Below are 21,631 nucleotides of genomic sequence, written 5' to 3'. Positions count from 1 at the left end.
TACTCGCCACAGAACACCACTCCATTATTGCCGACAATAAGCAAAACAATCACTCACCAAAGTAACAGCATTTTTTGCCACTATTTGAAAGGTCTCTGCACCCTGACCGTGGACTTTGTTGGACGTCTGCAAGTTGATAGCTGCATTCTGCACATCGGTGCCCAGGACTGCTTTCTGGCTGTTAATGGCAGTCACCATGGCGATGGTCGGTCTCTGTCCAATTATAGAAGCGGGCATGGCTGCTGCTGCGGCTTTCAACACGAGAGGTAGAGTCTTTGCCGTGATCATAGAAGCGGTGGCCACAGTCTTCATTCCAAAAGAAGGCAAGGTCCATGTATAAAGACAAGGGTAAAACAATTATTCTGCCACTTTCAATGGAAGAATTTATGTATATATTCTGTTTATACAAGCTGTACCCTAATACTTTACTCTCTTCTTCTTTGAAAATAGAATCTTATGTCTAAGGGGCAGATTTATCAAGGGTTCGAATTGAAAATTAGAGTTTTTTATGGCCAAAACTGTCAAATTCGACTAGGAAAATTGTTCAAATTTGATTTGAGTTTAATTTTTAAAAAATTTGAATTAAGAGATTTATCATACTCTAGCCCTTTAAGAACTCAAATTCGACCATTCACGACCTAAAACCTGCCGAATTGCTGTTTTAGTCATCGGGAGACGTCCTGGAATCAGTTTGGAGTTGTTTGCAGCCTTCCTGACATTCAAGTTTTTTTTTGTAGAAAAGACTCAAATAGAATTTTTAAAACTCGATGACACACAGAGAGGCACATTTATCAAAGGTCAAATTTCCCCTAAACTCCCATAAATTTAGAAATTCGACCAATTTTAAAAAATCTAATTTTTTAAACTAGGATGAATGGAACCGACCCGACAACGTGAATCGAATTTTAAAAACTCGATTCGAGTTTTATCTCACAAACAACTCAAAAATTATCCCTGGACTAGAGTCCTGCAGCAGGTTGGGTACCCGCAAAAACCTGTGGTACCCTACGGGTTGCAGGTAGAAGTTTCTGGAGCGGGTATAGACGTGGGTCGGCGGTTCTCCGGTCTGCGGGTATTCTCAATAGCGAGTTTTACTTTTTTTCTGAACATTTCCCGTTTTACTCCTTTTTTTCTGATCACGCCTACTTCTAATGACGTCACTTCCGGTTTACAATGACGGTACTTCCTGTTTCTCGATGGTCAGTGGGTCACGGATAAGGTACTTGCGGATCGGGTAGTGGGTCCAAGCGGGTAAGTGTGTGGGTTGCGGGTCCGGTTTAACAAATTGGTTCCGCGCAGGACTCTACCCTGGACCTCTCTCGTTGACTTAAACAGCAATTTGGCAGGTTTTAGGTGGCGAATAGTCGAATTCAAGTTATTCAAATTCAATTCATGTTAAAGAGCCAGAGTATGATAAATCTCGAAAATCAAATTCAAATTAAAAAAAAAAAACAAATCGAATTTGAATAACTCCCTAGTTGAATTTGACAGTTTTGACCGTAATATTTAAAATTTTCAATTCGACCCTTGATAAATCTGTCCCAGAGCTTTTATATAAACAATACCAAGAAGTGTCCTGAGAAGCACATGGCACGAACAGGCAATGCATTTGAAAATACCCAGATCAATGTTTGTTTGTTTTTTAATAATCATTATTATTATTAAGGTGGAACATTTCCAGTGAAATCACTTTCGCTTTCCAATTTCCTTTTTTGACGTCCTATTCAGCCGAGATGCTGTTGGAGTAGTAAAACAAACTGGGTGAGGTATGTTTATACAGAGCTCATTACATACATTTGATACAGTTACAAGGGGGAAAGTGGGGAGAAGTTCAGCGCTATTTTCCATGTAGGTGTATACTACCCCTTTAATAAGGAAGTGTAATGTGATTTTCTCGACACTTTTCGTCATCAAGGTGTGTATAACCGGTAAAACCGGTTTCCATTACACAAATTAAAAAAACAAAAAGTATTTTAATTAAAATTACAGGCAGAATACATGTCCGACACAAGCCCTATTATTTATTGGACACAGTGTTTATTGCGGATTGAAAGCGTTTTAAATACTGGCAGGAAAGTTCCTTGTATTTCCAGCAGAGGGCAGTATGTATGGAGGAGGGGAAAAAAACAATACCGGTAGAACCAGCAAAGTTTTTGTATTGTGGGAAACAGCGTTTAGATATTTATTTACTCACTTAAGAGTACAGTAAATGGGAATTAAAATATAATATCCCAAAGGTTAGGTGGAGATAACTATGAAAAGAACAAGGCCTCATTTTTTCCAAACTCCAATTAAAGTCGGCATTAATGTTACTACAGGTATAGGACCTATTATCCAGAATGCTCGGGACCTGGGGTTTTCTGGATAACGAATCTTTCCGTGATTTGGATCTTCATACCTTAAATCTACTAGAAAATCATGTAAACATTAAATAAACCCAATAGACTGGTTTTGCTTCCAATAAGGATTAATGATATCTCAGTTGGGATCAAGTACAAGCTACTGTTATTATTACAGAGAAAATCACTTTTTAAAATGTGGATTATTTGGATAAAATGGAGTCTATGGGAGACGGCCTTTCTGTAATTCGGAGCTTTCTGGATAACAGGTTTCCGGATAACTGATACCAAGCGTGTACAGTTATTAGCCATGAGAGTGTAAGCATAATTTGCAAAGATCAGAGGGGTTATTTATCACGCATGGGGCAGGGTGCAAAGCAACCATTCCCTGTGTGTGAGTGTCTATAGAGAGAGGTTTTTGCTGTCCCAAATGGAACACAAAGACCTGCACTCACCGCCCCATGCATACAGAGCTGCCTTCATTCAGCATTGCTGTATTCATGAGGGATGGGTTGGGTCAAGCTTGCACCCCTAAAAGGGGCAGTTCACCTTTAAGTTATCTTTTAGTATTTTATAGAATGGCTAATTCTAAGCAACTTTTCAATTGGCCTTCATTTTTTATAGTTTTTGAATTATTTGCCTTCTTCTTCTGACTCTTTCCAGCTTTCAAATGAGGGTCACTGACTCCATCTAAAAAAACAAATGCTCTGTAAAGCTACACATTTATTGTTATTGCTATTTTTTAATACTCATCTTTCTATGCAGGCCTCTCCTATTCATATTCCAGGCTCTTATGCAAATCATTGGGGTTGTTCACCTTTAAATGAACTGTTAGTATGACATAGAGAGTGAAATTCTGAGACAATTTGCAATTGGTTTTCATTTTTTATTATTTGTGTTTTTTTGAGTAATTTAGCTTTTTATTCAGCAGCTCTCCATTTCACAATTTCAGCAGTCTAGCCTACCAGTTGCCAGGGTCCAAATGACCCTAGCAACCATGCACTGATTTGAATAAGAGACTGGAATATGAATAGGAGAGGCCTGAATAGAAATGAAATGAGTAATGAAAAATAGCAATAACAATACATTTGTAGCCTTACAGAGCATTTGTTTTTTGGGGGTCAGTGACCTCCATTTGAAAGATGGAAAGAGTCGGAAGAAAAAGGCAAATAATAAACAATAAAAAACAAATAATAGACCAATTGAAAAAGTGCTTAGAATTAGCCATTCTATAACATACTAACAGTTAACTTAAAGGACCAATTTTTAAAAAAGTATTTAGTATACCACAAAAAAAAAACACCATAACGAAGTAATCTTTAAAGTTTTTTTGCAGGTAACCCTCTGCAAGACTCTACACCAAGACTGTAAACTTTAAACTCACACAGCCTTTATTTAAGAAAATAACTTACCGAAACTCCACTTGCACTCCTCTTCAGAAAAGGCAACACATCGATGACCCAACGTGCGGTGCTCAGTTGTTCCTCCCTGGCTATCTCCTATAAGGAAGGCAGGGAGGAGAAATTGAGCGCCGCGCGATGGATAACCGGGTCGCCTTTTCTGAAGTGGAGCGCAAGTAGAGTTTCAGTAAGTTGTGTGAGTTTAAAGTTTACGGTCTTGGTGTAGAGTCCTGCAGTGGGTTACCTGCAAAAAACTTCGCGTTTCGGGAGCAGTTATAGACGTGGGTCGTCAGTTATCTGGGTTTGCAGGTCTTCTCAATAACGAGTTTTACTCCTTTTTTTCTGATCACGCCTACTTCTAATGATTTCACTTCCGATTTACAATGACAGCACTTCCTGTTTTACTCTTTTCTTCTGATCACGCCTACTTCCAATGATGTCACTTCGGATTTACAACGTCAGTACTTCCTGTTTTACTCCTTTTTTCTGATCACGCCTACTTCCAATGATGTCACTTCCGATTTACAACGTCAGCACTTCCTGTTTTACTCTTTTTTCCTGATCACACCTACTTCTAATGGTCACGTCCGGTCAACAAAGACAGCACTTCCTGCTTCTTGATGGTCAGAGGGTTGCGGATCGGGTTGTGGATAAGGTACTTGTGGGTCGGGTCCAAGCGGGTAAGTATGCAGGTTCGGTTAACAATTGGTTCCGCGCAGAACTCTATCTTGGTGGGGGATTTTTCATGGTACACTAATGAATTTTTTGATGTTACTGGTCCTTTAAAGGTGAACCACCCCTTTAATAACCGAGGCCCATATCTGCAAGCTGAAGTTATTTGTCCACTCACCTGTGACCCACTGAAGCCTGGAAGAGATACAGCCGATGCTTGGGACAAGGACTGCGACTGAAGCGGTTGAATATGTATTTGCTGCGGTTGTTGCTGCACTTGTGGTGTTGCTGGCTTGCATTCTAGCTGGAGGAGAGGCTGAATGAGAAGCTTGTTGTCTGGGAGTTCCTGTTTGACCATCAGATTTTTCCGAAGTTGTTCTACCACCAGTTTCTGAAAGATATAATAAAATGATCACTAACAATACAGTATCCGCTACAAACTAAGGATGGAAGACGACTGGCAGAAGCAAGTAAGAACAGAGACAAAGAGCAGCTCCAAGCCAGATCACACAGCAGAGAGGATTCTGGGAAGGGGGCCAAGGGAAATTGCATACATTCTCTTTGAATTAAATAAAATCTGTAAAGCTGATATATTGCTTAGCTTAGGAATCCTTCCACGAGTCTTTCATTGGCTCTGACGCATCACTTTAAGTGGCCAAACAGTAGAGAACAAAAAGTTCCCCCTCGGCAGCCTGAGAGAGACTGGAAATGCTGGCAGTGAGGCAGCCACCTACATAGAGCACAGGCAGATGACAGTTTCAAACAGGACAGATCTGCTTTCCTACAGGATGGTACAGTGGCCTGCTGGAAATTTAAAGTGACTTCCCTTAGCGCACGCTGGGCTAATGGGCCTCCTTTCTGGTCTATTGATTGCAGCGCAGACAATGGGCTCAGCACAAGGAACAGTAGGGGCAACACAGGCAGCTAGGAGAATTCTATAGCCAGATGGCTCTAACAAGAGAAGAAAAACCCATCAAAAGAAGAATAGCGATGGTGGGAGTTGAAGTGATTCACTTTCGGCACCCTCTCCTCTGGGAAATGAGACAAAAACCGTTAAAAAAAAAAAGCAAACAAGACTGAAAATATTCGTTAGCTCCAAAGTGCAAAAAAAAAAAAAAAACAACAACCCAAAATTTCATATGTGAATGCGCACAGCCCGGCTAATCAAAGCTGCTCTGTTATTTACACACAGTGGGCAGGTGATTTCAACAAATGTGCCGAGAAGCTGGTTTTCTTCGCATTGAAATCATTTAAAAATAGCCGAAAACAGCTTTAAAAAAAATTGGTGTCGATTATATAGAATTTCAGATCAACGCAGGGCAAATTTTGCACCTTGGGCAGTAACAACATAGCAACCAATCCGTGATTATCATTTATTTTTTAAACCAGCTGCAGGTAGAAAGAAAGCAATAACTTTGACTGGTTGCCGTCAGTTACTGCCCAGGTGCAAATCCACCCTGTGTTGATAAATCCGCCCCAGTGAGCCTACTGCTTGTCACAGGCCATGCTAGAATTAAAGGAGAACTAAACCCAAAACATGAATATTGCTAAAACTGCCATATTTTATATAGTGAACTTATTGCACGAGGCTAAAGTTTCAGCTTGTCAATAGCAGCAATGATCCAGGACTTCAAACTTGTCACAGGGGGTCACCATCTTGGAAAGTGTCTGTGACACTCACATGCTCAGTGGGCTCTGATTGGCTGTTGAGAAGCTAAGCTTAGGGCTCGTCACTAATTATCCAGCAGAAAATGAGCTTCCCCTGTAATATAAGCTGATGCTACAGGTTTGCTGATTATTAAATTCTGATGCTAATTGCACTGGTTTCTGTACTGCCGTGTAGTAATTATGTGTATTAATTACTAATCAGCCTTATATTGTGACATTTCTATTCTATGTGTACTGTATATTGTGAGTGGGTCCCTAAGCTCAGTAAGTGACAGCAGCACAGAGCATGTGCAGTGAATCAGCAGAAAAGAAGATGGGGAGCTACTTGGGCATCTTTGGAGACACAGATCTTTACTGCTAAAGGGCTGTGGTTGCCTTGGGCTGGTACAGAAGCACAAAACATATGGTACACTATTTCTACCTACGTCTTTAGTTTAACTTTTCTTGTCCTTTAAGTACCTGTTTGTAAATAACCCACTTATTGCATCGTTGTTATTATGGGTGCCCCCAGGCCAAGTCTGGTGCATCAGTTACAAAGAATAAGTAGGAAATGAGGCCCACTATGCTTTAGTCAAAGGGGTTGGTCACCTTTAAATTAACTTTTTAACTTTTGTTTTTTATTAAGAAATAAGGCAAAATTGGTGATAGGAGTTTGGTGGAGCTTTTTTTATCAAAATAAATGAGATAAAATTGAGTTTTAGTAAATAACCCCCTAAGTATGATGTAGAGAGTGATATTCTGAGATGATTTTCAATTGCTTTTCATTTTTATTTGTGGTTTTTGAGTTATTTAGCTTTTTATTCGGCAACTCTCCAGTTTGCAATTTCAGCCATCTGGTTGCTAGGGTCCAATTTGCCCTAGCAACCATGATTTAAATAAGAGAATGGAATATGAATAGGAGACGGACTGAATAGAAAGAAAAGTAATAAAAACTATCAATAACAATACATTTGTAGCCTTACAGGGCATTTGTTTTTTAATGGGGTCGGTGACCCCATTTGAAAGATGGAAAGAGTCAGAAGAAAAAGGCAAATAATTGAAAAATCTATTAAAAATGAAGGCCAATTGAAATGTTGCTTAGCCATTCTATAACATACTAAAAGTTAACTTAAAGATGAACCACCCCTTTTAAGATGATTTTTTAAAGCTGGTCCCCTACTTTCATGAGATCAATAAACAAGTGGATCTGCCTGATTTGGCCATCCATGGAATTGGGCAAATTGGGCTGATCCCATTGTTGTCTCAGGGGTGAGAATCCCAACAATGGGATTATGCTGCAAGACCTGTCAAGCAAAGTGCAGATATGCAGGGATTTTCCAACCTATTTCATAGACAACTGCCAGATATTCGGGCAGATCTCAGCTGAGCAGGTGCTCCCGAGGGCCCATGCATGGACCAATAAGCTTTTAGATATTCATAGTAGGACTGGCACAAACTGGACTTCACTCCAATACTTGATGTGATTAAAAGTATATTTTATTTAGCAAAAAAGATATCACAAATGATGCAGCCTTACGCGTTTCGTGCACTTGAAAACGTAAGGCTGCATCATTTGTGATGTCTTTTTGCTAAATAAAATATACTTTTAATCGCATCAAGTATTGGGGTGAAGTCCGGTTTGTGCCAGTCCTATTATGAATATCTAATCCCATTTATTGCCTCCCAAAAAAGCTGAAGGTCTGGGGCTTGTGCAGTCAATCAGCTGGCTTCCAACACTGAGCACTTAAACAGCCAGACAATACAGTATAATAAGCTCAGAGCTTTTACAGAGAGTTGCTTTCTTTGCTTCATTTGTATTTTGTCATCACTGTACAATTGGGAGGTGTTGCCCTTTAAAAGGATACGTTTGATTTAGCGAATAACTGTAACGATGTAAAGGGGTTAATGCGTTTGTTTGATACAGTAATAAAAGCTGAATGAGCATTCCCAGTGTCTCAGGTGTGTGTGTGTGTAAGGTATGAAATAAATGATAACTATTATTGTCGCACCTTTTTCTGAATGTAGAGCCAATTTCTGACAAAGTGAAATGGTATTTATTAACATAAGAGACACGGCCATGTTGTGACAGTTACACATCCGCTCGTCAGTCTACAAAAAGGGCACTTGTCACAATGCAGGTAGGGAAGACTGAGTGGTTTAAGAGTTCATGTTTCTTTGTAATTACACTCCATTAACCTTCCTCATGAGAAGAACTACCCTGCACTCCTTCAGAGTGTGTGTGCACACACACACACACACACACACTCTCTCTCTCTCATATGGCCTTTCAGAACACACACACATTTTGAATACACACACACTCTCATAAAGCCTTTCAGAACACACACATACACACACACACACACACACACACGGCCTTTCGGAACACACATTAGGCCTTTTGGAATGTACACATATACACACAAGGCCTTTCGGAATACACACACTCTTATAAGGCCTTTCGGAACACACACATTAGGCCTTTCGGAACACACACACACACACACACTTTGAACACACACACACTCTCATAAAGCCTTTCAAAACACACACACACACAAGGCATTTTAGAACACACATTAGGCCTTTCGGAATGTACACACATACACACAACGCCTTTTGGAATACACACACATTTCAGAATACACGCACACTCTTATAAGGCCTTTCAGAACACACACACACACATACATAAGGCCTTTCAGAACACACACATTCAGGGCCGCCATCAGGGGGGGACAGTTGTAGGGGGCCCCGAGGGTAAGGGGGGCCCGGCCACGCCACACTTACTTGATTAGCCGGGCCCCCCATCTTTCTGAGAGCTGCTGACTTCGGGAAGGCATGGACGTTTAAGGGGCCCTGGCCACCAATTTTTTTTTTTCCTCATGTGGGGTCCTAGCCACCAATAAATTTTTAATGGGGGGCCCTGGCAATAAAAATTTTTTTATGGGGGGCCCTGACCACCAATATCTTTTTATTTACATGTGGGAACCCTAGCCGCCAATATTCTTTTTGTTTTTTTTACTGTGTGGTGGGGGGCGGACCTGTGGGGTGGGCGGACCTGTAGGTGGGGCTTGGGGTGGGCGCAGCCCAGGAAATTTTGTTGTATGGGGCCCTGCGATTTCTGATGGAGGTCCTGCACACATTAGGCCTTTTGGAATGTATACACACACACACAAACACACATTAGGCCTTTCGGAATATACACACATACACAAAAGGCCTTTCGGAATACGCAGACATTTCAGAACACACACACACACACACTCTTATAAGGCCTTTCAGAACACACACATTAGGCCTTTTGGAATATACACACACACACAAAAAGCCTTTCTGAACAAACACACACACATTAGGCCTTTCCGAATACACAAACATACACAAAAAGCCTTTTTCGGAATCTACACAAACTCTCATAATGAACACACAAAGCCTCTCCGAATACACAAACGCACACAGTTTAATAGTGCTGAGTTAAGCAGAGTCCAGTGCATTACACGGCAGCAGCAGACATGTTTAGTTCAATTATATATGAATCCATGGAAAAGGGGAGAGACACACCAAGTGCAGCACCGGGGCGGATCAACGGCTCGGACATTCCCGCTGGCAGCAAATCATTCATACATTAATACACTTTGCCTTTTCATTACTCTGATGTCTCTACTGAAAGACATTATAATGTGTTATAGACAACAGTGTGACAAAGCAATTAAATCGCACAGCAGAGAGAATGGGAACGATGACAAGGATGGAGCAGAAATTGGCACGTAAAAGCTAGAAATATAAAAATGCATAAATGCACTGGAAATTCTTTTTATTAGACAGTTTTTCTGCTGCAAGAATTACATGACCCCTCCCCCTTCCTTTCTGATGTGAGAATGTGATTTAACCAAGGAACCTGGACCAGCCTTGTTGCCTCTCTCTCTCTCTCTCTGACAATCCCATGAGCTTTATCCCTAAGCAAGAAGAGCAATACCAGCACCACTCACATTCCAACTAAATCCTAGTGTAGCAGCTTGTCTCACATACGGACATGTAGCCAACCAGTAATTGGAAGCAGTCATGTTGGGCCACTATTTGTTCTCAAGAGGGGTTATTTACATACCACAATGCTGTGTGCAACGTGTAGAAAACACAAGGAGGGTGCATTTATTGGCAGTGTTCCAGTATTCCAAAAGTTTATTTTGATCAACGTTTCGGTCCCCCACAGGGACTTCATCAGGAAGGTCTGCACTGATTCCTGATGAAGGACCTAAACGTTGAGCAAGATAAACCTTTGGAAGATTGATTCAGTCCTGTGAGTGACGTTCTTCTGCATTGCTTTTATATATATATATATATATATATATATATATATATATATATATATATATATATATATATATATATATATATATATATATATATATATATATATATATATATATATATAATACACAAAAGCCATGAATATCCTGTAAATTATATACTTATAAACGGTGAGTTCTGATGTCATCAGTTATAAACGGTGAGTTCTGATGTCTTTTCTGTCACATGACTCACTGAAATTTGTGTATTATAATAAATAAAGTACCCCCAGTTGCAAAATATGAGGATATTAGAAGTTACCTCGGAGTTCCATGACCAATATAAAAACACTCAGCCTTCGGCCTCGTGTTTTTATATGGTCATGAAACTCCTTGGTAACTTATAATATCCTTAAATTTTACAAGAGGGGGTACTTTATTCACTATATATACACACACACACACACACATACACACACCGAACCCCAAGTTTCGGCTGAAAACCGAACCAAATCCGAAACCTAATTTGCATATGCAAGTTAGGGGTCGGAAGGGGAAAACATTTTTTTTTTTTACTTCCTTTATTTGTGACACACGGTTTCCCTCCCCACCCCTAATTTGCATAAGGATTCATCGAATCCGAATCCTGTTGAAAAAGGCAGATTCCTGGATTCGGTGCATACCTAATACAAACGCAAGTATGGGATCCGGAAACCCATTATCCAGAAAGCTCCGAATTACGGAAAGGCCGTCTCCCATAGACTCCATTTTATCCAACTTTTTAAAAACAATTTCCTTTTTCTCTGTGATGATAAAACAGTAGTTTGTACTTGATCTCAACTAAGATATAATTAATCCTTATTGGAAGCAAAATCAGCCTTTTGGGTTTAATGTTTCCATGATTTTCTAGTAGAATCAAGGTATGAAGATCCAAATTACGGAAAGATCCCTAATCCAGAAAACCCCAGGCGCTGCACATTCTGGATAATGGGTCCCATACAGGCCCGGACTGGCAATCTGTGGGTTCTGGCAAATGCCAGAGGGGCTGCTATAAGGTCCCATTGAAAGTCAGTATTTAGTGGGCTGGTGGGGACTGTTTGGGCCTCTGTGTACCCGAAATGCCAGGGCCTTTTTTAATTCTCAGTCCGGACCTGGTCCCATACCTGTAAATATAATCATTTATCCTTATAAACGGTGCTTAGTGATGTAATTTGTCACAAGACTCACTGAAACTTGTGTATTATAATAAATAAAGTTGTTGCAAAATATGAGGATAGCCTTATGCTTTTATATAGTCATGAAACTCCTTGGTAATTTATATCCTTATATTTTATAATATGTACCTGCCAGCATTCCATGACCTATGAATATATGCTGCAGAGCTAGACCTCATGTCCAATAAAAGGCACAAACTGAAAGGGGTTGTTAATGAACATTAATATGATGTAGAGAGGGATATTCTGAGACAATTTGCAATGTGGTTTTTAGTTATTCAGCAGCTCTCCAGTTTGTAATTTCAGCAGTCTGGTTGCTAGAGTCCAAATTACCCTAGCAACAACTAGGGTAGAGACTGGAATATGAGTAGGAAAGGCTTAAATAGAAAGATGAGTAATAAAAAGTAGCAATTAAAATACATATACAGAGCATTTGTTTTTAGATGGGGTCAGTGACCCCCATTTGAAAGCTGGATGGAGAAGAGACGACAATGGATAACCTGTTATCCAGAAAGCTCTGAATTACAGGAAGGTCATCTCCCATAGACTTCATTATAATCAAATAATCCAAATGTTTAAAAACAATTTCCCTTTTATCTGTAATAATAAAACAGTAGCTTGTACTTGATCCCAACTAAGATATAATTAATCCTTATTGGAAGCAAAACCAGCCTATTGGGTCTATTTAGGGGCAGATTTATTAAGGTTTGGATGGTAAATTCGAATTAGAAATCACCAATCACCAGACTGAGATATAATTAATCCTTATTGAAAGTAAAAGTAAAATGATTACACGATTTCCTAGTAGGCTTATGGTATGACGATCCATTATCCGGAATACCCCAGGTTCCCGAGCATTCTGGATAACAGGTCCCATACCTGTAAAGGGTACTGTTTTATTACTACAGGGAAAAAAGAAATCATTGTTAAAAATTTGGATAAAATGAAGTCTATGGGAGATGGCCTTCCTGTAATTCGGAGGTTTCTGGATAACGGATTTCCGGATAACAGATCCTATACCTGTTGGACATATTACAGGCACTAACAACCCTATATTTGTGTATAAATAAAAGTTGCAGGATGCTACTTGTACTGTTCAGCAAGGTTCATGGGAAATCTTTTATCCTGACAACATTCCAGAGCCGAATAGAGAGAATATTCGAGATAGTAGTAGTAGTAGTAGTAGTAGTAGTAGTAAAAGCAGAGCTTCTCTATTTATGAAAGAGGTATTTGTACACTTTCAGTTGATCGCAGGGCTATTACCCCTGAGCGAAGAGCAGAAACGCCCGGGTTTGTAATGTGTACTAGACTGGAGCAAGAAGACCTACAGGATGACCTTACAGAGTGAGAGACACAATCATGCGTAACTGCCACTTCACCGACTGTCATTCATGCTTCAAGTCTGCTTTTTGTCATTCTCCGAGCACGCTAGTACCAGCAAATACAGTGGAAAAAAGGAACTATGTCAAGCATAGGTTTCCATAGAAACATAGATGGATCACTTGATAAAGGCACTTACCAATGATAAAGTGCTTAGGTAGAAGTGTTCGGGGGGCCTCCTTGTATAAGTTACAAGGCGAAGAGAAGATAATCTCTTAAAGTCAATATACCGATGGCGCACACTGTGTTCTCTGATGATGGTTTGCAGCCGACTAAGAAGCAACTTCACTTGCAGCACAGCAGTAAAGAGTGACTGAAGTTTATCAGAGCACAAGTCACATGACTGGGGGCAGCTGGGAAACTGACAATATGTCTAGCCCCATGTCAGATTTCCAAATTAAATATAACAAAAATCTGTTTGCTCTTTTGGGAAATGGATTTCAGTGCAGAATTCTGCTGGAGCAGCGCGTTTTGAAAAAAAAAAAAAAAAAAAAAACATTTCCCATGACAGTATCCCTTTAATCACTTAGAATCCTACTTTGAAAGCCGCCACATCTGCCTGCACCTGAGTGGAAACTTCTGGGAGCAGGAATCCCATGAGCGGAAGTGTGGCAGCGGTTTCTGCGCCTATGGAGAAATGCAGGTGGAGATCGGTTCGTGTCTTAGAAATTCATACCTCCCAACATTTTGGAAATAATACGATTGACAAAAAAGTTGTCGCGCGTAGCGTGACGATTTTTTTGACCACACCCATTTTTATTACCACACCCCCTCATTAGCATGTTCAGTTTACAAAATTTCACAGGTTATGAAAGTTTGAACATATTTCTGTGTTTTTTTCCCCCAGTTATTACAGTTTTGCTAATGAAGGGGAATTGCCCTTTAAGCGGAGTCTAACTTTTCCCAAGAGACCTGTTATCTTATAGTGTTACAATTACTTTTTTGCTTATCTAGATACATTTGAATTGTTACAAAACGTATATAATCTTCTGTTGTGGCTGTTCTGGCTCTCTGCCAAAAGCCAATTAAGTTAGAAACTTTGTTTCTTTTTCTGGTTGTTCAGTGGAGAAAAAACCGGGACTTTCCAGTACAAATGAGGGACTGCGGGTTGAGCTGTCAAAAGAGGGACTGTCCCCCTTAAAACGGGACAGTTGAGAGGTATGAGAAATTGGTTCCGCACAGGACTCTAGCAGTGACTGCTTTGGAACGAATTGTTCACATAGATTGTACTTGACTCATTATATACGTGACAACATTTTAATGTGGTTTTATAACTTTATTATGTACACCTGAAAGCTGTACTTTATGCTGGCTACTTATTTGATTTGTTATCATTTTTGGTTTGCCTTTATCTGTTTGTTTGTCTTTGATCTTTTTCTTTTCTCTTCCATTTTATTTTGAGTAACTGCAAAACCCCAACAAAAAATAATTGTTGAAAAAATGACATATATATTTTTGCACTCATGAAAAACAACGTGGAATATCGTGATAACCGCTTACTATACAGAATTACTGCAAAGCAGGATTTCTGCACTCTCTGTCCCCTTCTCCGGATTGACATTTTACAGAATAAAGCTGAAAGTACTTGGCTTTATTCTGTAAAGGGACGGGTAAGGTACATCCCTCCAAACGTTGTCCCCAAATGCCCCATCATTCCTATGCTGGTTACCCAAGGATCCGTGTATGCTCAGTGGCTGTGTTGCTTGTTGTGGTTACAGGTTTTTGGACAAAAATGGAAATGACATCTGCAAATCCACCTTTAATTTCAGCCAAATATATCATTAAACACAGCAGTTTAATTGTTTATTATGTATTGAAAGGGAACCCCCCGAAAAAACTGTATTTACTTCATAGTTACAGAAAATGTTAACAGCTTTCAAATACAGGTATGGGACCCGTTATTCAGAATGCTCGGGACCTGGGGCTTTCCAGATAATGGATCTTTTTGTAATTTGGATCTTCATACCTTAAAGGGGTGGTTCACCTTTAAGTTATCCTTCTGTATGTTATAGAATGGCCAATTCTAAGAAACTTTTCAATTAGTCTTCATTATTTAGTTTTTTTAATGAGTTGCCCTTTTTTCCTGACGCTTTCCAGCTTTCAAATAGGGGTCACTGACCCCATCTGAAAACAAATGCTCTGTAAAGCTACAAATGTATTGTTATTGTTAACTTTTCTCACTTATCGTTCTATTCAGGCCATCTCTTATTCACAGGGTATTCATAGATACTTTTGTAACAATTTTGAGATAAGCAAATAAGTAATTGTAACAATATAAAATAACTTTTCTCTTGGGAAAAGTTAGACTCACAGCTTAAAGGCCAATTCACTAGGCAATTTTCACCTTGTTTCGCCGTGGAAATGTTGCCCATAGACTTGTATGGCGTCGCAGGTCAAAACAAAAATGACGCGAGTCAAAAAAAAATCTGCTGCCTATAGACTTTAATGGGCGTCGGCGACATTTTGCCGGCGGTGAGTTTTTCATGAAACGGGTCAAATTAGCCCAAGCCAACAATTCACCTTCATTAGCAAAACTGTAATAACTGGAAAAAAACACCGAAATATGTTCAAACTTTCATAACCTGCCAAATTTTGTAAAATGATCATGGTAATTAGGGGGTGTTACAATTAGCCGCACTGCACGCGGAAACTTTTTTGTCCCTCTTTTTATTTCCAAAATGTTGGGAGGTATGCTTGCCGGTACCTCTTTACGGACTTATACTACCAAATGCACAAATTCCTTGTTGGTTCCGCATAGGGATGTACTGAATCCAGGATTCGGTTCGGGATTCGGCCAAGATTCTGCCTTTTTCAGCAGGATTTGGCTGAATCCTTCTGCCCGGCCGAACCAAAACCGAATCCTAATTTGCATATGCAAATTAGGGGAGGGGAGGGAAATCGTGTGACTTTTTGTCAAAAAAGAAGGAAGTAAAAAATGTCTGCCCTAATTTGCATTTGGCCGAATCCAAAATAGTGGATTCGGTGCGGCAACAGAAAGCCAGGGCTTCGGTGAACACTGGAATCCACAGGGGTGAATCCACAGGTGGTGGTGCATCCGAGTGTATCAGCTGCATACCTCCCAACATTTTGGAAATAAAAAAAGGGAAAAAAAAATGTTTGCACGCGTAGCGTGGCAAAATTTTTGACCACGCCCATTTTTTCCCCACACACCCTTATTACCATGTTCATTTTACAAAATTTGGCAGGTTATGAAAGTTTGAACATATTTCTGTTTTTTTTTCCAGTTATTAGTTTTGCTAATGAAGGTGAATTGCCCTTTACGCTGCAAGTCTAATCTTATATTGTTACAATTACTTATTTCCTTATCTTGAAATTGTTACAAAAGTATCTTATAAGCAGCTGTGGCTGTTCTGGGCTCAGAAGCCAATTAAGTTAGAAACATTGTTTCTTTTTCTGGCTGTTCAGTGCAGAGAAAACGGGACTTTCCAGTACAAATGAGGGACTGCGGGTTGAGCTGTCAAAAGAGGGACTGTCCCTCTAAAAACGGGACAGTTGGGAGGTATGCAGCTGCCTTCAAGGTTCCTGATTGTCGAGTACATTACAGGGGGGTATGCTCTCCCTCAAGAGGACAGTGATCACTGCAGATTCAATATAAATACATTTTAAGCAGCAAAATTATAATTTCAGATGATATACTTCTATATATATATGTGTGTGTGTGTGTTAGTGTCCCTTTAACAGCAAGCTATAGTCTGTACTAATCTAGAATTCCCGAAATAGAGAGTTTTATATGAATAAATATGAGGTCAGAACATTCCTCCGCTGCTCATTTGCATTATTGGGCTGCTTATGCTCCACTAGATTCTGTATAAAAGAAGTCAGATGCAATAGCTTGGACCTATTAAGGAATACTCATTTACACGTATGGGATCCGTTATCCGGAAACCGGTTATCCAGAAAGCTCTGAATTTATGGAAAGGCCATCTCGCACAGACTCCATTTTATCCAAATAATCCTAGTTTTTAAAAAATGATTTCCTTTTTCTGTGTAATATTAAAACAGTCACTTGTACTTGATCCCAACTAAGATATAATTAATCCTTATTGGAAGCAAAACCAGCCTATTGGGTTTATTTCATGTTTATATGATTTTCTAGTAGACTTAGCGGCAGATTTATTAAGGTTTGAATTGTCAAATCTCACAAATTCGAGTTGAGAATAATCCAAACTCGAATTAATATGATCATACCTGGACCCTAGGAACAACTTAAATTCAAATATTTGACACTTAAAACCTGCCGAGTTCATGTAGAAATCAATAGCAGAGGTCCAGTCACCATTTTGAAGATGTTAACAGCCTTTCTGACATTCAAGTTTTTCTTCGGAGAAAAAACTTGATTCGACTTTAGTCAAATTTGATTGGAGCTTTCAGGTTGGGAATATTAGTTTGAGGTTTATACGTTCGAGTTTTTTCTTAAATAAGATACTATTCGAATTTCAAGGTCATTCGAGTTCTTTCGAGGTAAAGTAAAAAAAAACAAAAAAAAAAAACAACTAACATTCGAGCTTTGATAAATCTGCCCCTTAAAGGGTTTATTTACCTTTAAATTAACTGTTAGTATGGTGTAGAGAGGGATATTCCGAGACAATTTGCAATTGGTTTTCATTTTTTATAATTTGTGGTTTTTGAGTTATTTAGCTCTCCAGTTTGCAATTTCAGCCATCTAATTGTTAAGGCCCAAATTAGCCTAGCAACCATGCATGGATTTGAATAAGAGACTGGAATATGAATAGGAGAGACCTGAATAGAAAGAAGAATAATAAAAAGTAGCAATAACAATACATGTGTAGCCTAACAGAATATGTGTTTTTTTAGATGGGATCAGTGGCTCCTATTTGAAAGCTGGAAAGTAAAAGGCAAACAATAAAAATAAATGATGAAGACCAATTGCAAAGTTGCTTAGGCTTGGCGAACCACCCCTTTAACCAGAGTTTTTGCTCTCAGGGGGACTGCAGTATTCCATGCGCTATAAATGTGTCTGTTCTTTGATGACATTGCTATGCATGTACAGCACAAAAAAAAATAATAAACAAATAATTTTAAAAAATTACCGTCTTTTTGGAGAGGCCTGTATTACACAGCGACGCAAGACATTATTTCAATTACATGAACCTGAATGTAGAATGAGGTTGTTCCAATTAAGAACTGGTGTTAGAAGAGAACAGGCAGCTGTACTCAAGCACAGCACTCCCATAATAACTCTGCATTTTATTGCCAAATAATTAGTCGGAGGGGTTAGCTAAACACTGCCATTACTAGTCCAGGTAACTGAGAAGTAGATTTATTAACCATACGAGCACTTATCTCTGAAAGCCTCTCTCTGAAACCAGTTATTAATGTATATTTCTCCAATGTCTGGACTATGGATGCACAGAATCCAGTACAGGTATAGGATCCCTTATCCGGAAACCCGATATCCAGAAAGCTCCGACTTATGGAATGGCTGTCTCCCATAGACTCTATTTTATCCAAATAATCCAAATTTTTAAAAATGATTTCCTTTTTCTCTGTAATAATAAAACAGTAGCTTGTACTTGATCCCAACTAAGATATAATTAATCCTTATTGGAAGCAAAACCAGCCTATTGGGTTTATTTAATATTTAAATGAATTTATAGTAGACTTAAGGCATGAAGACCCAAATTACGGAAAGATCAGTTATCCGGAAACCCCCAGGACCCGAGCATTCTGGATAACAGGTCCCATACCTGTATTTTGGATTCGGCCGAACCCCCTGAATCCTTCGCAAAGATTAGGCCGATACCGAACCGCAAATTAGGGGTGGGAAGGGGAAAACATTTATTACTTACCTTGTTTTGTGACAAAATGTCACGCAATTTCCCTCCAGTCCCTAATTTGCATATGCAAATAAGGATTTGTTTCGGCCCGAAGAAAAACTACCCCTTTAGAAAACAAAAAGCAATGGCTCAATTCTTGGTTTCCATTACCAACATCATCGATGTTCTGGAAAAATGAAAACAATGATCCGGAAACTCTCCAATAGTAAAATGTCCTCAACTCTAGTTATAATTTTACTGATAAGATTTCTTTGTCCTTTTTTCTGAATGGCTCCATTAGAAAGGTCAGATCGCTATTCAAAGAGGCTTTGAGAAGAGGTGAGATCCAGAGGTCAGCTGAAGAACACAAAGAGGAGAACAGGAGAGGTCACCTTCCTATAACTTCCACTTAGGGCAGAGACAGATGAGAAGATTCAAGAAGATTAGTTGCCCGGCAACAAATCGCCGCTTCTTCGGGCGACTAATCTCCCCCATCTGCCTCCCCACCAGCTAGAATGTAAATCGCCAGCGGGATGCCACTCTGATCACTTCATTTTCCGAAGTCGCCCGAGGAAACTTTGGGGCAACATCGGAAAACGAAGAGCTCCAAGTGCCATCCCGTCTGCGATTTAGATTCTAGCCGGCGGGGAGGCAGTTTGGGGAGATTAGTCGCGAAGAGGCAATTTGTTGACGGGAGACTAATCTTCCCGAATCTTCTCGTTTGGCTTTCATCCGACAGGCCCATCTTGGGTGGCCGATATCGTGGTCATTCGATCGCATTATAATTAAGGGGATACCAAAAGTTGGAGCGAGGACCACATCAGCTCATGGTTCCAACGGAAAAATAAAGGTGGCCATAGACACATGGATCCTATCGTACCAATCGATGATTCGTACGATTTTCGGATCGTGTGTGGCGTGTGCCGACATCTTTCGTCCGGCGGAGATCGGTCGTTTGGTCGATCGGGTAGGTTTGATTTTGACCCGACCGATCCCGCCGGAGCCCACGGCACATCGTAATCGGATCGTTCGGCCGAACAATCAGATTACCCCCGATATAGTCATGTTTGTTAATGGCATATCGGGGAAAGATCCGCTCGTTTGGCGATGTGGCCAAACGAGCGGATCTCTGCATCTATGGCCACCTTAAGCCTCCCCGATCAAGATCTGGATGATTTATGGCCAGATATTGATCGGGGAGGCCTGTCGGAAGCCCCCGTACACAGGCAGATAAGCTGCCGAAAAGGACCCGAATCGGCAGCTTATCTTGCACATTCTCAGCAGCGCCATGTTGTATGAACATTGTTGTCCCTGTTACATTGGGAACTGGTCGGTGTTGGTTATCAGCTGTGGCCACTACGGGGGATTCTGCATGGCTGAATTGTAATCACAAGGAACGTAGTTTGAAGCGCTGACCTTGCAAATGCTAGCGGATGTGAATACATTCCTGCTTAGTGATCTCATTAAAGAACTAATGGAGTACACAAAACCAACATAGCAGGCACAACATTGTATAACAAAGCCAGAGAAGGGACACACACAGACCAAGAAAAGCACCTGGTTATCTTCTAATATTATCACAAACAGAGTTGGACACAATCCTGTTTTTCTTTAAAGTGGATTGCAAATGCACCTCAGCTTGTGTGTGGGGTTGTCATATCCCGGGAGAAGCAAGGGAAAGATTTATGGTTGTCACATAATGTCATTCACAATTCTTCATTGTGTAATGGGTGATCTAGTCCTTGGTTCTGCAGGTATTTTGTGCTGAGTATATAGAACCGCTCTCTTTTCAGGGTACGTAATTCCATATGTGACTAGGGTATTACTCATTATAGGTGGCCATACAAAGGCAGATTTAAAGGAAAACTAATGCCTTACTAAAGAAGTAGCTAGAAATATTGTAAATTGTGTTTTGTGCTTCTGTACCAGCCCAATGCAACCACATCCCTTTAGCACTGAAGATCTGTGTCTCCAAAGATGCCCCAGTAGCTCCCCATCTTCTTTTCTGCTGATTCACTGCACATGCTCTGTGCTGCTGTCACTTACTGAGCTTAGGGACCCACTCACAATATACAGTACACATAGAATAGAAATGTCACAACATAAGGCTGATTAGTAATTAATACACATAATTACTACATGGCAGCACAGGAACCAGTGCAATTAGCATCAGAATTTAATAATCAGCAAACCTGTAGCATCAGCTTATATTACAGGGGAAGCTCATTTTCTGCTGGATAATTAGTGACGAGCCCTAAGCTTAGCTTCTCAACAGCCAATCAGAGGCCACTGAGCATGTGAGTGTCACAGACACTTTCCAAGATGGTGACCCCCTGTGACAAGTTTGAAGTCCTGGATCATTGCTGCTATTGACAAGCTGAAACTTTAGCCTCGTGCAATAAGTTCACTATATAAAATATGCCATTTTTAGCCATATTTGTTTTTTAGGGTTTAGTTCGCCTTTAACAGATCCATGAAGAAGCATGCATAGCACAATAAAGAGCACAATAAAAGTAGTACTAAAATACTGCTTTTAGTTGTAATTACAAATAAGTTAAAAAAAAACAATGAAAACTTTAATGATTCCATTCTAAATAGTTGCATAGAATTATACTTTAGCTCAACAGGCGCCTGTTTTATTTTTGGGTTCACGTTACCTTTAGATTCTGAGAGATGGCAGCGTACAAGTATTTTGCTTGGAATTCTCTGCTACTTTATAGCATTTGAGAGAAGGGATTTTAAATTACACTTTTTATATAATACCTTTCTACTATGCTTTACAGATGCATCCACTTTCCTGCAATATAAGCCAAGGTACAGAACACTGCTCTAAAAGCCAATAAAAGACACAGTCAGAAATAACTTCTGCTCAAACAGTACATGCGGTTACAG

General features: G+C 39.9%; 1 protein-coding gene across 9 annotated transcripts in view; it reads right to left on the bottom strand.

Annotated features, from left to right (window-relative positions):
- Positions 1–21,631, bottom strand: part of phf21a.L (PHD finger protein 21A L homeolog) — a 100,345-nt gene that overhangs the window by 32,056 nt on the left and 46,658 nt on the right. For all 9 annotated transcript variants that reach the window (XM_041589811.1, XM_041589809.1, XM_041589810.1 and 6 more), the window contains 2 exons: positions 4,590–4,802; positions 58–306 (listed from right to left, as the gene is read on the bottom strand). In XM_041589811.1, coding sequence (XP_041445745.1) covers positions 58–306; positions 4,590–4,802 — 462 coding nt within the window. The remainder of the gene's footprint in view (positions 1–57; positions 307–4,589; positions 4,803–21,631) is intronic.

This window comes from Xenopus laevis, chromosome 4L (genome assembly GCF_017654675.1).
Source record: "Xenopus laevis strain J_2021 chromosome 4L, Xenopus_laevis_v10.1, whole genome shotgun sequence".
In the NCBI taxonomy this organism is placed as follows: domain Eukaryota; kingdom Metazoa; phylum Chordata; class Amphibia; order Anura; family Pipidae; genus Xenopus; species Xenopus laevis.
This window is presented reverse-complemented; position numbering and strand designations above follow the sequence as displayed.